At 38.1% G+C, this 14921-nt stretch overlaps 1 protein-coding gene across 1 annotated transcript; it reads left to right on the plus strand.

The window, feature by feature from the left end:
* The first annotated feature begins 122 nt into the window (after positions 1-122).
* On the plus strand, positions 123-14237 carry LOC140159357 (ATP synthase subunit alpha, mitochondrial-like). Its single transcript, XM_072182804.1, is given in 12 exon segments — positions 123-254; positions 4862-4940; positions 5232-5401; positions 5870-6043; positions 7258-7424; positions 7825-7973; positions 8804-8955; positions 9406-9630; positions 10258-10365; positions 11008-11152; positions 12888-13037; positions 13040-14237. Coding segments are annotated over 12 exon segments (1662 nt in total). The 5' UTR covers positions 123-188; the 3' UTR covers positions 13117-14237.
* Positions 14238-14921: the final 684 nt, after the last annotated feature.

Here is a 14921-nt window from a genome sequence, read left to right on the forward strand (position 1 = left end):
TATATTAAATATTAATTTTACAAGTAAAGTAATATATTTAATGCGAGAAAATATTGACAGTTGAATTTATTAGGAAGAATCAATGGTCTTGAGCAGGTACGAGACAGCTTATTTCGGGTTTCCTATTTGCTTTGCAAGGATCCTCCTCACCGGTGTCGGCCATTTGCGAGGTGAACTTCGGCAAAACTATGGCTATGCTTTCAGCTAGAATGACGGTTGCTGTGGCCAGGAGTTTGTCCAGACAAGCTCCCGTGGTAAGTAGTTGTTAGTTGCTGATATGATAGAATAGATTTGAAAGCTGGTCAAACTTCCCTAGTAGTGAATTCGTGTAAAAACATGCTATCACATGATCTACAAAAAAAAAAATGTCTGCTCACTCATGCACTGCCATGCTGAACATGCTGACCGTAGTCCGTACCGACACGCACGACAGGCATGACAGGGGTGGTGCAATAATTATGTGTACCCCTGGGGTGGTGAATTATAGGGGGTGGGGCAATGGTTTTTAGCAGGCCAAAAAGGGGGGGCAAGCATTTTTGGCAGGTCGAAAGGAGGGGGGGGTGGTCGAGCAATTTTGGCAGGTCGACACTTGACGTAAAGAGGGGGGGCAAGCAATTTTGGCACCCACAGATATTTTGAGCACTGTTTCAGACTGGAAAATCAGGTCAAACTTAGGCTTTTTTAGTTGCAATGGTTGTTGAATTCTGCAACCATTCGCCACAGAAATAGATTTTCATGGTAGAAATGAATATTGAAATGAATATTTCAAAAGCGAGAAAAGTAGTGCTGGTATCGGCAAACATTTTCATTGTCGACAATCGACAACAATTAAAAAGCTGACGTCTACAACATTTTGTCGACAATCAGCCTATCAGGCCTAATTGATGTCCCAAAAAATCGCCGCATCGCAAATTGCGACAATCAAGTTTCAAAATTCGGCAACCTACAGAGTCAGAGTGTAGCTGTAGGTAACCCAGGCAAACCTTAGTTAACACATTTGCTAGTCAGCCAAATTCGCCGACAATGTCAATGCATTTTTACAGAAATTTAAAACTTGTGCCCGAAGAAAGAAACCTACATAAATATGTTTTCTATACTTCACTTGACCCAAATATATGATTTTTTATGGTGATAAGTCACCCGACATGGAATTTTAGAGGATTTTGATAGCAGTTCCATTAAAAAAAGCTGCTATCGCCATGAGACTAAGATCTAGAAACACCCCCGTAATGCCGTTTTGGGGAATTTTGCTAGCTGAATCTTTTTGATGAAAGTCAGTCTTTGACAAGATGTAACTTTGCTACGGAAAGTGCTATGAAAAAAAAAGTTTTCAGTTTTGGCTTTGTTTACTCAAGGGCTTTAATTTGATATATAAAATGATGCAGTTTGATGGCAAATTTGAATTCACCTAGCATACCTACAGAGTGCACATTTACAGTCAACAGGCTATATTAATTATTATGAACTATCCTTTGATATTTAGATAAAAAAGATTCATAACTTCATGCCAGAAGTGGTATCGTCCAAAACAAAGATGTTTGCTGATGACACAAAGCTTTACAACAGGGTCCAGAAGAACAGCTCTAAAGGAGGTGATGATATCCAGGAAGACCTAAACCATCTCAAAGATTGGTCAGATACGTGGCTCCTCCGCTTTAATGCCTCCAAATGCAAGTGCATGCACATGGGAATCAACAACAATGAGAGAAGCTATGTTCTAGGGGAAGAAGAAATCATGACAGCTAAAGAGGAGAAAGATCTAGGTGTATACATTACAGACGATTGCACACCAAGTCTGCAATGCACAAAGGCAGCCAACAAAGCTATGACTAGCCTGAGGATTATTAAGAGAACTTTCAAGCACATTGACAAGGAGAGCTTCCCTATCTTGTATAAGGCATACATTCGCCCACACGTAGAATACTGTGTGCAGGCATGGAACCCCTACCTGGTAAAAGACATCAAAGCCATTGAGAAGATCCAGAGAAGAGCTACCAAACTGGTTCCAAGTCTGAGGGAGAAGCCCTACCAAGAAAGACTTGAAGAACTGAACCTGTATCCCTTGGAGATCAGGCGACTGAGAGGTGACTTGATCGAGGTCTTCAAAATCCTCAACGGCTTGGAAGATATCCACCCAGATCAGATTTTCACCATGTCTCATAACACAGGCACCAGAGGTCACAAATTCAAACTCTTCAAAAGGCAGCTGAAGAAAGGTTTGAATTTGAGGAAGTTCTTCTTCTCCCAGCGAGTGGTAGATGTGTGGAATAACCTTCCTGAAGATGTTGTTGGAGTCAATACTACAAATCAGTTTAAAGGAAAGATTGATCAGCACTGGAAAGAAAATGGATATGGGGTGCTAAAAGGCCTAAACCTATAATTAATCCCATCAATCCTGTAAGTGTAAGTGAAAGTGTATAACTTTCTTGTCACATGAGATCTTTTGGGTTGCTGGTAAAAAAGAAGGAAATTAGCGAAGTTTCTGCCAATCAATTTTTCAATTTCGATCGCAAAATTTCTTGATATTTTTTGTCGATACATGCAAAGCTCTTGTCGCCAATCGGCAAAAGTGCTCTTGTCGACAATTTTGTCGACAACGCCTTGTCGTCTGTCGATACCAACACTAGAGAAAAGCACTAAAAAGCGAGATTCACGGCGAGATTGCATTTTCTCTCTAGACTAAGGTTAGGGATGTCAAACCAAAATTTAAATTCAATTTATCATTATTTTGACTCATGTATTTGCAAAGATCTTGCCAAATGCTTTCTAAAAACACTTCTTTTTTAAAAATCGGATTCAGGGTTGCGGAGATATTCATGATTAAAATTTGCGGACATTGGTCAAAATTTGGACAAAATATGATATTTGTGCGTAAAAAAGAGCAAATTCATAAATTTTAGACCCTGAAACTCTTATTAGGCCCTTCGCACTTGATTATTAGTTTCCTGTTTATTGCCCTCGTCCAAAATCGAAAATCTCAAAATAATTATTTTATTTTTATTTCTAATTTTCTCCTTTAAAATAACTTTCAACTACTTCTACTTGCCATTTTCTGACTTTAATAATATCAACAATAATCATGAATAAACAGAGTACAACTCCACCTTCACTTATTTATAAAATCAAATATTGTTGTGAAATAATTAAATGCCTGCTCTAGTCAAAATGAGTCAGTAGTTGCTTGTAATAGTTCAAACTAAATAAAGAAAATAAAAGATAATTAATAATTAAAAGTCACCTCGTCCCTTTTTCAAAATCTTCAACAGGAAACTAATAATCAAGTGCGAAGGGCCTTATCAAATTGCATTTTTAAATCAGCTCATACAGGATTTTGTAGTATATGCCTGTAGCAACAGCTGGAACTTAGATATTTTATAAAATGATATTGGGAACCGGGCCAAACATTTAACTGAAATTCACTGTTTTTAGGGTCCGATTGTTAATGTTATCAAAATTCTTTAATTTGTGTACATTTAAATGGGAATTTGGGTAAAAAACTCCGAAACTCAGCAAGTATGAACAATTTTGAAAGAGCTCATGTGGGAAGTTGTTCATTATGGTCCCCTCAACTGATAATAAGTTGGGTTTTGAAATAGTGTACTGGGAACCGGTCCACACATCAATATTTCTCTTATGGTGAAATTATGGAAAAAAGTCCCATAGACATGGGCATAGTCGTGATTAGTCCAACCCATTGAATGCTGTGTTTGGCATCCCTACTAAGGTAGGGACAGGCACATCTGAGCGAGGGCGCTATTTATTTTACTTGATAATAAAGCCGTAAATCTGCCAAAATTGTGCCACTGAAAACACCATTTTTGGAGAAAATGATTGATGAATAAAACCCAAAATTAATATTTTTCAGATGCTCTAGTTTGCATTGACAACAGATTCAATGCTTTAGGAACCAGAATGCAACATTGACTTCACTTTTGAATATTTTTTTCTGCTATGCTATTTTGACCCAAAATTCATCTTCTGACAAAAGGGAAACATGGTTTGACAAAAACTTTCATCCTTTTCACATAACAATTCCAGTTTACTTATTTGCTGGGAGAAAGCACTTTTTTGTTATCGCTTGGTTAAAATCATGGTTTTGGGGAAAAATGGCAAAATTTGACCAAAATTAGCACAAAAATTACATTTATGCCACCTTAAAATTTGAATTTTCATACAAAATTTCACAGATGTGTTGAAAATGATGATATACATAATATTCAACAAAAATTAGATTAAATTACAATGAAAACAAAAAATTGACAGGGGGCACAAAAATTATCAAGTCCCCCCATGCACTCCTATGGTAAGTCAGTATCAGAGAATATGGCCTAATGTTCCGACAGTAATTTCATCATAACTTCACTTTGCAATACAGTTGAAGATTGGTTTTGGTGTCAAATTGTTTCTCAGAAGTTCTCTCTTGCAATAAACAATAATTCATGTTAATAGAATTAATTTGAAATTTTTATGCCTGTCCCTAACTAAGGCTAGCTATTGCATTTCCTCCAGGGCTATCAGAAAAAATAGCTAGATAGCCCGGATGGCTGTCAGGAAATGGTCCCTACCCCTGATAGCTGAACAATCTAGCTTTCTTGAATTACCCTGTCACTCCTGCACGAAGGCTAGAACATCATTGTTTTGAAAAAGGCAGGGTTCCTCGACCCGACAGCCGACACTCCAGTCGGCAATAAAGACCCAAAAAGAAAGCTAATAACTACAATATCTACTCAACTGTTACTGTTTTTGGTATGCAATGCATGCCATGATTGACAAATAATTTCACATATTGGACAGCCACTTCCAATGAAATTATGCAACTAACATACATATCCCTGATTTATCATTGTTTGATTATCAACAGGCCATGAAAGGTTGCATGGGTGCAGCCTTTGCAGCACAGAGAAATATATCAACAACAAGGCCGCATGCTGCAGCTGGAGGTAAGTATATTAGGGTAATGGTAAACCAATCGTTTTTGATCTGGAATTGTAACTAAGCCCACCCCTCTGGGAGCAGGAATCCAAAATAATACAGGCAGCCGTTTTTGGGTTTTTAACAAGTGAATATAACTGACCTGTTTAGTAAGGGAGCTCCCTAGGAACACTTAGCTTATCTTTTTCTGCGCATGTTTTCTGATCTAGAAAAGTAGATTTCTGAGGGTGCATGATAGACCCTTCTACCCACTGAACTAATAACTAATCAGTTTTGTATCACTTTCATCTATATTCCAGGTACTGCAGAAGTATCATCAATTTTAGAACAACGTATCTTAGGCCACACACCAAAAGAAAGCATGGAAGAAACAGGTAGAGTACTATCAATTGGTGATGGTATTGCTCGTGTATATGGTTTAAAGAACATCCAAGCAGAGGAAATGGTAGAATTCTCAAGTGGTCTAAAGGTAAGTAGGAAAATGCAATTTGGTCTGGTTCGCAAAGTTCTGTTATCAATTTTAAGTTTGATTCAGTAGCTCTAGGTTAATATTTTGAAGTCAACTATAGGCTTGTGAAACATGCCCACAGCTAATAATTCACAGGTCTGCTTGCGTTGTAATGGTAGACGGTGTTGTAATATCAAACGGGTTAAGTTGGAATGGATAGAATATATTTTGCAGAAGAATTGGGACTTGATATTTGGTGGGGGAACATACTTGCCAGACCTCATTGTTAAGGGGCTCTTCTGTTCACTGAGAATGCAAAAACAAGGTACTCTCGGCCAGACTGCAGAAGAATGCTTTGAAGTAAAACAAATTAATGTGGGTTCAGAAAACAAACTCATCGCAAATATCTTCCCCAGCACAAAGCTGCTATGTAAAATTAATATGGAATGATTCATCACTAAAATCTTTATTTCTGTTCTCTGTGCATAGGGTATGGCTTTGAACTTGGAGCCTGACAATGTAGGTGTTGTAGTATTTGGTAACGATAAACTCATCAAGGAAGGCGACATTGTAAAGAGGACAGGCGCCATTGTGGATGTACCTACTGGTGAGGAACTTCTAGGCAGAGTAGTAGATGCTCTGGGAACACCAATTGATGGCAAGGTTAGTACCGCTGTACCGGGTAGTATAGATTAATATCTTCATCATAAATTCTCATCTTAGTTTGTGGAATGAGAGCGTCAACTTAAAAGCATGTGGTCTTCGCAACAGTCTGTAGTTCCTTTTTAAGCATACAAATATGTATTAAAGAGGTTGAATTTTGTGGGGGAGGAGGGAAAGTGGCAGAAAAAGATTTTCACAAAGATTTTGAGCATGCAGCTGCCCAGGTGTTAATGTGCAAATGAATTTGAATTGCATGAGCTTCAGTAGAGCAGAATATTTAAATTAAATTAAACCCATTTATGCTAGTTTTACCCCTTGATAAATTTGTGACTGTTTTTGCATTTTTCTCAAAAACTAATAACACACTGGTAACAAAAGTTATGTATATTATAAGGGCTAGACATCCAGTTACTACACTGGAATTTCAGTGACTCAAGACAAAAAAAAGTGATAAATTATTAATGATAAGAAAAGAGGTACCACTAGAAAGTACCTCATTTTATAACTTGAACCTTGCATCTGTTTGGAATAATATGAAAGTTAAAAGAAATATGAAGAGGCAATTTTATTTTTTTGAGTCGTGTCCACTTTTGCTTGGAATTGCCCATATATAATGAACCAGTTGTCTTGAATCACTGAAATATCGGTGAAGTAATTGGATTTCTTGCCCCTATAATTAATATACATAACCTTTGTTTGTTACCAGTGTGTAGTTATTTTTTGAGAAAAATGCAAAATTTGTCACAAAATTTATCACGGGGTGTAGGACCACCTTAAGGAAAAGAGGATATTGCACCAAAACCATTAATCTTAATTTTAATTTTATTCTATTTATCCAGTAAATACTAAATAGTAATTATCGTAGATTGACGCTTGAGTATGGTCCCACCCCGCTTTTGGGTGAACATTTTTCAAAATTGGGGGTGGGACTATACTCAATTTCAAAAAAAAAAAAAAAAAAATTCAAAATGCATTCAAATTCAATGCATTTTGAAATCATCAATAGAGTATGACATGAATACAAATTATCAATTTTTTTTTTTTTTAAATTACTGAAATTTTAGAAAATTTGGGAGTGGGACTTTACTCGAAGGTGGGACTATACTCGCGTCAGTACGGTAATTGTGATTCCTTCCAACAAATGATTACATTAATCTTAACTGTAGCATAGATACTTTGTAACAAAATTCTTGTTTCCATTCTGGTACCGACAGGGTCCAATCGGGACTTCAAGGCGGCAACGTGTAGGCGTCAAGGCTCCCGGTATCATCCCACGTATCTCTGTGCGTGAGCCTATGCAGACCGGTATTAAGGCTGTAGACAGTCTCGTACCTATTGGTAGAGGTCAGAGAGAACTCATCATTGGTGATAGGCAGACTGGGTAAGTTGTAAGGCTTAACTTCTGTGGTTTATTTTTGATCCTGATTTCAGGACCTGTGGCTCCCCTCCCAGTATGAAAATGTAGGGAAAAATTCTGGATTTTTTAGCCAATACAATTATTCCCTTAATAATAGCCATCAGTGGCTCAGAATATAAATGTAAACAAGTTAATGAAATTGGTATGGTAGTAGGATCTTATTATAAAAGAAGAAATTTTGGCATTGCGAGGCAGCATGATTTTTTTTGGGTCAATTTAATTTATCCACCCATGACCGTGTAGGATCATATTTCTAGCATTGCAAGACAACATGTTTTTTTTGGTCAGTTAAATGATCAGAAGAAATAATTTTACCATTGCAAGGTGTCATTATTATTTTTGATATAATCTCTTGTTTGTACAGAAAAACCGCTGTCGCTATTGACACCATCATCAACCAGAAGAGGTTCAACGATGCTCAAGATGAGAAAGCCAAACTGTATTGTATCTATGTTGCTATTGGACAGAAGAGGAGTACAGTAGCCCAGATTGTAAAGAGGCTTACTGACACTGGTGAGAATTTTATAGCCCAAATTTTGTGTACTAATAAAATATATTTGCAATTTTGCAGGATATCAAAACGAGTCTTATCAGCTGTGCAATTTTGTTGATTTTTGCGAGAATCTAGCAACTTGCTGCATGTGGGAATCAAGGGTGAAAATAAGCAAGATGAGTTGCCTACTGTGGCCTATTGATCAAAAATCACAACACCAGGCTACACTTTTTGTCCTGAACCATAGCCTGTCACCACACAGTCTATTCATGTTTGTATGGACTGTTTATTATATAATTAAGATACCCTTGGAAGAAATTGGAAATGGTGAACAAAAATGGAACTGCCATTTAGATATTAGACCATTTTGGCATAAATTCAGACTGTCACTAAACAAAAGTGAGTCCTGTTTTACTGTTTAGATAAAAGTGAGTCATGATCCCGAAAAAATTCAGTTGAACCAGGACTTCCTTTTTTCCCAAAATGAGTCCAGGTAGATCTTATTTTACCCTTGGTGAGAATAGGCATGATTTTAGGAGACTCAATTAGTTTATTCTCACAGACTAAGTTGAGGAGAATCCTTGTAAGATTTGATTATTTGACTCCTCAACTTTACAACCTTGCTTATTGCAATCACCATTATCTTAACAACCAGCAAAGCCTGTAATCCTTCAGATCTGTTTCAAAGCTCTCTCTAGAAAGCTTCAAGAGGGCACTGCATGATTATCATTACTTATAAATTACAAATGCAGAAGGTTATGTTGACTGCTGATTAAAATAAGTTTAAATTCCTTGTCTGGTATGATTCTTCGCTTAAGCTATATGACATGTATCCACTTTCAAATTTCAGGTGCCATGAAGTACACCATTATAGTGAGTGCCACAGCTTCAGATGCTGCCCCATTGCAGTACCTTGCACCTTACTCTGGCTGCGCCATGGGAGAGTTCTTCCGTGACAATGGCAAGCACGCCCTCATTATCTATGACGATTTGTCCAAACAGGTAAGCCAAGTGTCGATGACTAGATTTAGAGAACCGAATATATACAAATACAGTTTCAAACATGGTGGTTTGCTGCTGGAGTGACTCAGCGAAATGTATGGGCGATTATGGTGGAGAGTTGGTCATGGAATGCAACAAAACAGCAGTGTTCAAATTCTTTTGTTTTATATTGTTTTCAGCCATTGATAAATTGGTCATAACACGGTAACCAGGTCCAGATGTCTGATTTTGACGGGGTACGCATCAAACTTTAGCAATCTTAAACGGCCTGAGAATGATGTAAAAAACTTCAAATTGAAAATTGCCGACATGTGACTCATTCCCCTTGATTGTGTCATGTATAGAAAAAAAAAAATTTAAAGTATGTTTTTGTAACATGAATACTTCAACAAGTGCGGGTGCGGATTCAATCCATAATATTACATTGAATTAATTTTGTACCCTCTATAGGCTGTAGCTTACCGTCAGATGTCTCTGTTGCTGAGGCGTCCACCAGGTCGTGAAGCCTACCCAGGAGATGTGTTCTACCTTCACTCCCGTCTGCTAGAACGTGCCGCCAAGATGAACGACACCTTCGGTGGTGGTTCACTGACCGCTCTGCCCGTCATTGAGACCCAGGCTGGTGACGTGTCGGCATACATCCCAACCAACGTCATCTCTATTACAGATGGACAGGTGGGTGCTATCAGTAACAGGTGTTTTGTTTTGTGCAGTAACTAATCTTTCCCTCGAGATGGCTGAGATATGAACAAATAAATTAATTTTTCGATCAGGATACTCTTACCACTGAGCTGTTGAGGCTTGATGGTATTGAAGCCCTAGATGTCACTAGGAGCCATGATGACCTCATCCCCAATGGCTCAATGACCTCCATTCAACAACAATAGCTCAAAATTTGACCTCAAGTTGTGGAGTATGAGTTTTTGTACCCAACACACTCAAAGGTTATTCTATGCATGTAGAAGTCTACGGGGGTTAAAGAACCAGGTACTGACAGATGAGCATGTTTGGGTTCCTAGTGTATAGGCCTTGGTTTAAATTGCTGAATTCCACATCAAGCATGATGGAAAAACAATGACAAAGAAAGTACGGTACTTAGTATGCGAGGTAATTGGATGCGTTTGTTTTGGAAAATTAATGAATGGGTCAAGTTGGTAGGTAATTTACTTGTTAATTAACTAGTACTTGAGTGTCTGAAAGACAACTTTCATCTCTTTTGTATTATAATACTTATCACACCACTTTTCTACAAGCATGTTTTCTCATTTATTAACTCCATCTGTCTTCCAATATGCATTTCAGATTTTCTTGGAGACTGAATTGTTCTACAAAGGTATCCGACCCGCTATCAATGTAGGTTTGTCTGTCAGCCGTGTAGGATCTGCTGCCCAAATCAAAGCTATGAAGCAGGTAGGTTGACTGAAAGAAGACTAGTTAGACCATAGCAAGTGAAGTGTTTCTCACAGCCCTTCAGAGATGCAAAATTAATGGGTTTATTTCCGTACATTCAAAATATATCTAGTCTTGTGAGCCATGTTGAAAGTCAATCTCTCTTATATGGCTATACTTATTGGTGTATATCGAGAGCTTTAAAGCAGAACTCTCTATGTCCATTTTTGGCCAAAATGGTCTAAGTAGAGTTTGTATGCCTCCGTGTCCACGCCTCCGTGTCCACACCTCCTTCAACCGAGGACCTAATCAGCTTAAATAATCATAATATAAATTGGTAGCAATGTATAGACCTTAATTTGGTAGCAAATTAGAAAGGAAGGATTAGGCTTTCCATTAAGACCAAAATAAGTTGTAAACCTGATCATCTTCTTAAACAAAACACCATTTAATTTCCTGAAGTAAAATGTCACAACTCTAACCTATCGGGGTGCCCAACGTAAGATGCATGGCCATACAAAACTTGGAAATTGGATATTTTGGTACAGGCCTCAATGTGAGGTAAAATACACAATATGAACAAAAATGTGTCTACCCACCTTTGACAAGTGTATGTTGCTAACATTTGTATGAATTATGTGACTGTTTCATATTTGACCACAGGTGGCTGGTTCCATGAAACTTGAGTTGGCCCAGTACCGTGAAGTAGCAGCTTTCGCCCAGTTCGGCTCAGATCTGGATGCCGCCACACAGAATCTTCTCAACAGAGGTGTACGTCTTACTGAACTCTTGAAACAGGGGCAATATGGTGAGTGTAGTTATAGAATATCGTGGTATTTTCATTGACAGAAGTCAGTCCTTGCAGAATTGTAATACCCACTGAAGGAGTGCCAGTTAGAAAATTCATCCATGTTGTCTTTTGGATATGATACCAAAGATGTTCTGGGATATTTGTGTTGGTGTGTGCGTGCAAACTGGCATGCTTTGCCATACCTTCCAATTTTGTCATTTTAATAGGGACTATTATGCCAGTACTTATGTTGGCCAGAATAAAAGTAGGGACAGTCCTTCTTTTGATAAAACCCTGTGATACTTAAATGAGAACTACACAATTTATGCCAATTTCATGACCTAACTTCAGGGCCTTTTATACCCAATGTCCCTATTGCTGACTTTGGTACAATCTTGGCGATGGGCAAACATAAACAAGGTATACAGTAGAATTCAATAGAGAATATGAACAAGAAAATTTCTTTCCCCAGAGCAGCCAACGGATTCAAACCGGCAACCTTTGTAATACTAGCACAACACTCTAACCAACTGAGCCACAGAGGCACGCTGGAGAAGAGCGGAAGATATGAATCTTTTATATCTTCCAGCGTCCCTCTGTGGCTCAGTTGGTTAGAGCGTTGTGCTAGTATTACAAAGGTCGCCGGTTTGAATCCGGCCAGATTCACTGGTTGTTTGCAACGTTTATGTGCGCTGGCTGCTCTGGGGAAAGATTAAAATTTGTTCATATAATAACTTTCAATAGAGAATAATGTAGGCACCGGAGTTTCGCGCGATTTAAAACGGCAAAATGCGCGGCCGGTTTTTTATAAAGCGAGAAAATGCGCGAAAATTCAAGTCAAAAAGCGCGAAAATGCGTTTCCAGTATTTAAATTCACGATTATGACGATACACACGTACCCCGGGTCTACACCTCATCAAATGTTGATTGTTAAAAAAAAATAAAAGTGCATTTTCGCCGTGATATTCCATCTCCGTTCGCTATGATAATTTTTCTCATTTCTGTGTCAGTTTTGGTCCAAAACGTGGTCAAAAACAGGTGCAAAAACATGAGCAAAGTCTGTCAATCTTGAGCAATTTTCGTTCGTACTTTCACTTCCGCATTCCTTTTTTTAAAATTAACGTGTAGTTGATGCTACAAAAACTAAAACACGCGCTACCACAAATAATACGAAAAAGGGGTTATCATTTGGATTTTGTCTTTAAAATTGCTTTTATTCATCGTAACAATAATACTAATAAAGGAAACCTAGATTATTTATGAGAAAATAAACTTAAAATATTAAAAATTGAATATTGTCAGGTTGTGATAAATAATTAAATAAACGTTAGCGGCACGTGCTTGGTTGTAAACAAATCAATCGGGACTTCCCCACCATCAAGCCAGCGATCGCTCGAAAGCATGCAAAAGTGCACGATTTGACGTTGCATTTACAAATATTGCAGAATTTACTTCAATTCTCAGCAGGTGGGTCAAAATTTTGGGGCCTTTATTATCTGAACGCAATGACGCACACTAACGGGAAGCATGTTATGTTGTAAAAAGGTTATTATTGGTGAATTTACATTGAAAAGTAGTGTGTTTGGCAAAATTCTCAAAATTCACGATGGACCACCAAAATCGCGATGGACCCCCAAAATCGTGATTTTTTGCGCTTTTTGCGCGATCGCGCGAAACTCCGGTGCCTAGAATAATGATTTAAGCTGCTCTGTGATAACTGAATTTCTACCACTTTTCATTGTGTTCACCACAGATCCTATGGCTGTAGAAGATCAAGTTGCACTCATCTACGCTGGCGTCAGGGGTCATCTAGACAAGGTCGACCCATCCAACATCACCAAATTTGAGGCAGCTTTCTTAGTGCACATCAGAAATAGCCACCAAGATATACTTACAGACATCCAACCAAGGGCATGATCTCCCCGAGACAGACGCTGCTTAAGGATGTTGTACTCAAATTCCTCGACACCTTTGAGCCATGAGGGACCCACCCGTCATAGATCCTTGTTTGCTGTCAAAATTGTTTTCAATATTATAAATGCTTAGAAACAAAATATCAGAGACCAACCCCTACATATTGTGTGGAATACTGTTTTACTCCCCCAGTGCATGTCAGGAAAAAAACAAAACAATTGATAGAAATATAACAATGAGCATTCCAGTACCTTGTAAGTATCAGTTGTTATGGAAGCCTGACTGATGGAAACAGAAAGTGTAGGATGTTGGCTTCAATGATGCCTGTCATGAAACAGTCTAGATGTATATGTCTAGATTGTCTTCTTTAGGACAACAAAATGGTGGTATTCCTATGCTAAATCAACATAACAAAAGATGATACCAGCTGGGAATATGCCCGATGACGAATGGAATGGTCAAATACAAAAACAACAGAACTGAAATATTGATTGGTAGCATGTTAACAGCATATTCACCCAAAAGGACCCGTCATTATGTTGCGTATGTACAGCTTTCAAACCACAGGGGTGGTGGGATTGTTGGAGCAATGAAATGATGTTTTGAAGCAAGAACCTCCTGCATAGTTCCTGCATGTCAGTCAGGCTTTCAAAAACCATCGTGTGAATGGTATCACAATCTGTGATGGGAATTGCATTTCACAAAATTCATGTTGGAATATTACACATCAGCCTAGTGGTAGGAGGTACTTACACTGTACTGGATACCTATAGCTTTCAGAAATTTGTGCTTTGGGAGTATCAGTAATACAAATTTAGGACAGAAAACATATAAATCAGAAATTCTATTGAGATGAAGATCTATTGTATTACTAATTAATTATTTTGGAATTAACCCCCTCAGCGCTACCTGCCGATCTACCATTGCCTCTGATTGGTTAATTACCTGCTATTTTCACTTTAATCACCAATCAGAATGGAGGTTTGCAAATAATTCACACCAATTTTTTGTGTGATGAAATTATTCTAACAATGTTGCTGACTGGGCCAATTGATAATGAAAACTTCTTTTTGGCCAATCGGCAGGTAGTTCTCATGGGGTTGAATATGTTGTGTGTGTAATTGCAAGATTGAGAAAATTATCCTTGTGAGGGTTGGATTGTGCAAATAAATTATTTGCAAAAGAAGAATGGTAGTGGTATTGTTGTTTCATTTGTAGTGAGATTTAACAATGGTATCATAATGGAAAATCAAGTACTATGCAATAGACATGGACGTTTCTTTAAGGCGGGCCGCCTCAAATGGTGGTTCACGCGCCATTTGTGCTGCACTGCATAATTGCTGGTGGCGCATCAACAGATGCAGAGTTCAAAATAAAATATGAATATATTGTACCTTGGACCTTTTTCAAATCTGAAGCTATTGTTTGTGACGACCCAGTTTAAACCCTGCCCCCCCCCTTTTTAGATTCTCGATCGCCATGGCTCAAATTATCATGGGTGAAAATGGACATTGTAGTCGGCAAAAACATAATAACGCCTGGCACGCCTCTGTTTGACAGTGTCTCACGCCAAGCAATTCCAAAAAGTTGACAGCCCTGTACTAAATGACTCATTTGCTTTATGGCTAACATGGATGATGTAAAACATCCAGTTCCAAACCAACAAGTAACCAAGGTAATAGTAGGCATGTCCACTAAAAATTGAAGTACTTTTAAATTGATTCAGACCTAACTTATTGGATGGGAATTGATGAAAGAAACATTTTGGCGCTTAAATAATCTTAATCGGACGTTTCATTCCAGAGATATGGCCTTTCGAAAGTGTCACGGTTTTATATAGGGCTGCTAGAACATGTTAAAAAGTTAAAGTCCA

Source organism: Amphiura filiformis, chromosome 8 (genome assembly GCF_039555335.1).
Source record: "Amphiura filiformis chromosome 8, Afil_fr2py, whole genome shotgun sequence".
NCBI classification, from domain to species: Eukaryota; Metazoa; Echinodermata; class Ophiuroidea; order Amphilepidida; family Amphiuridae; genus Amphiura; species Amphiura filiformis.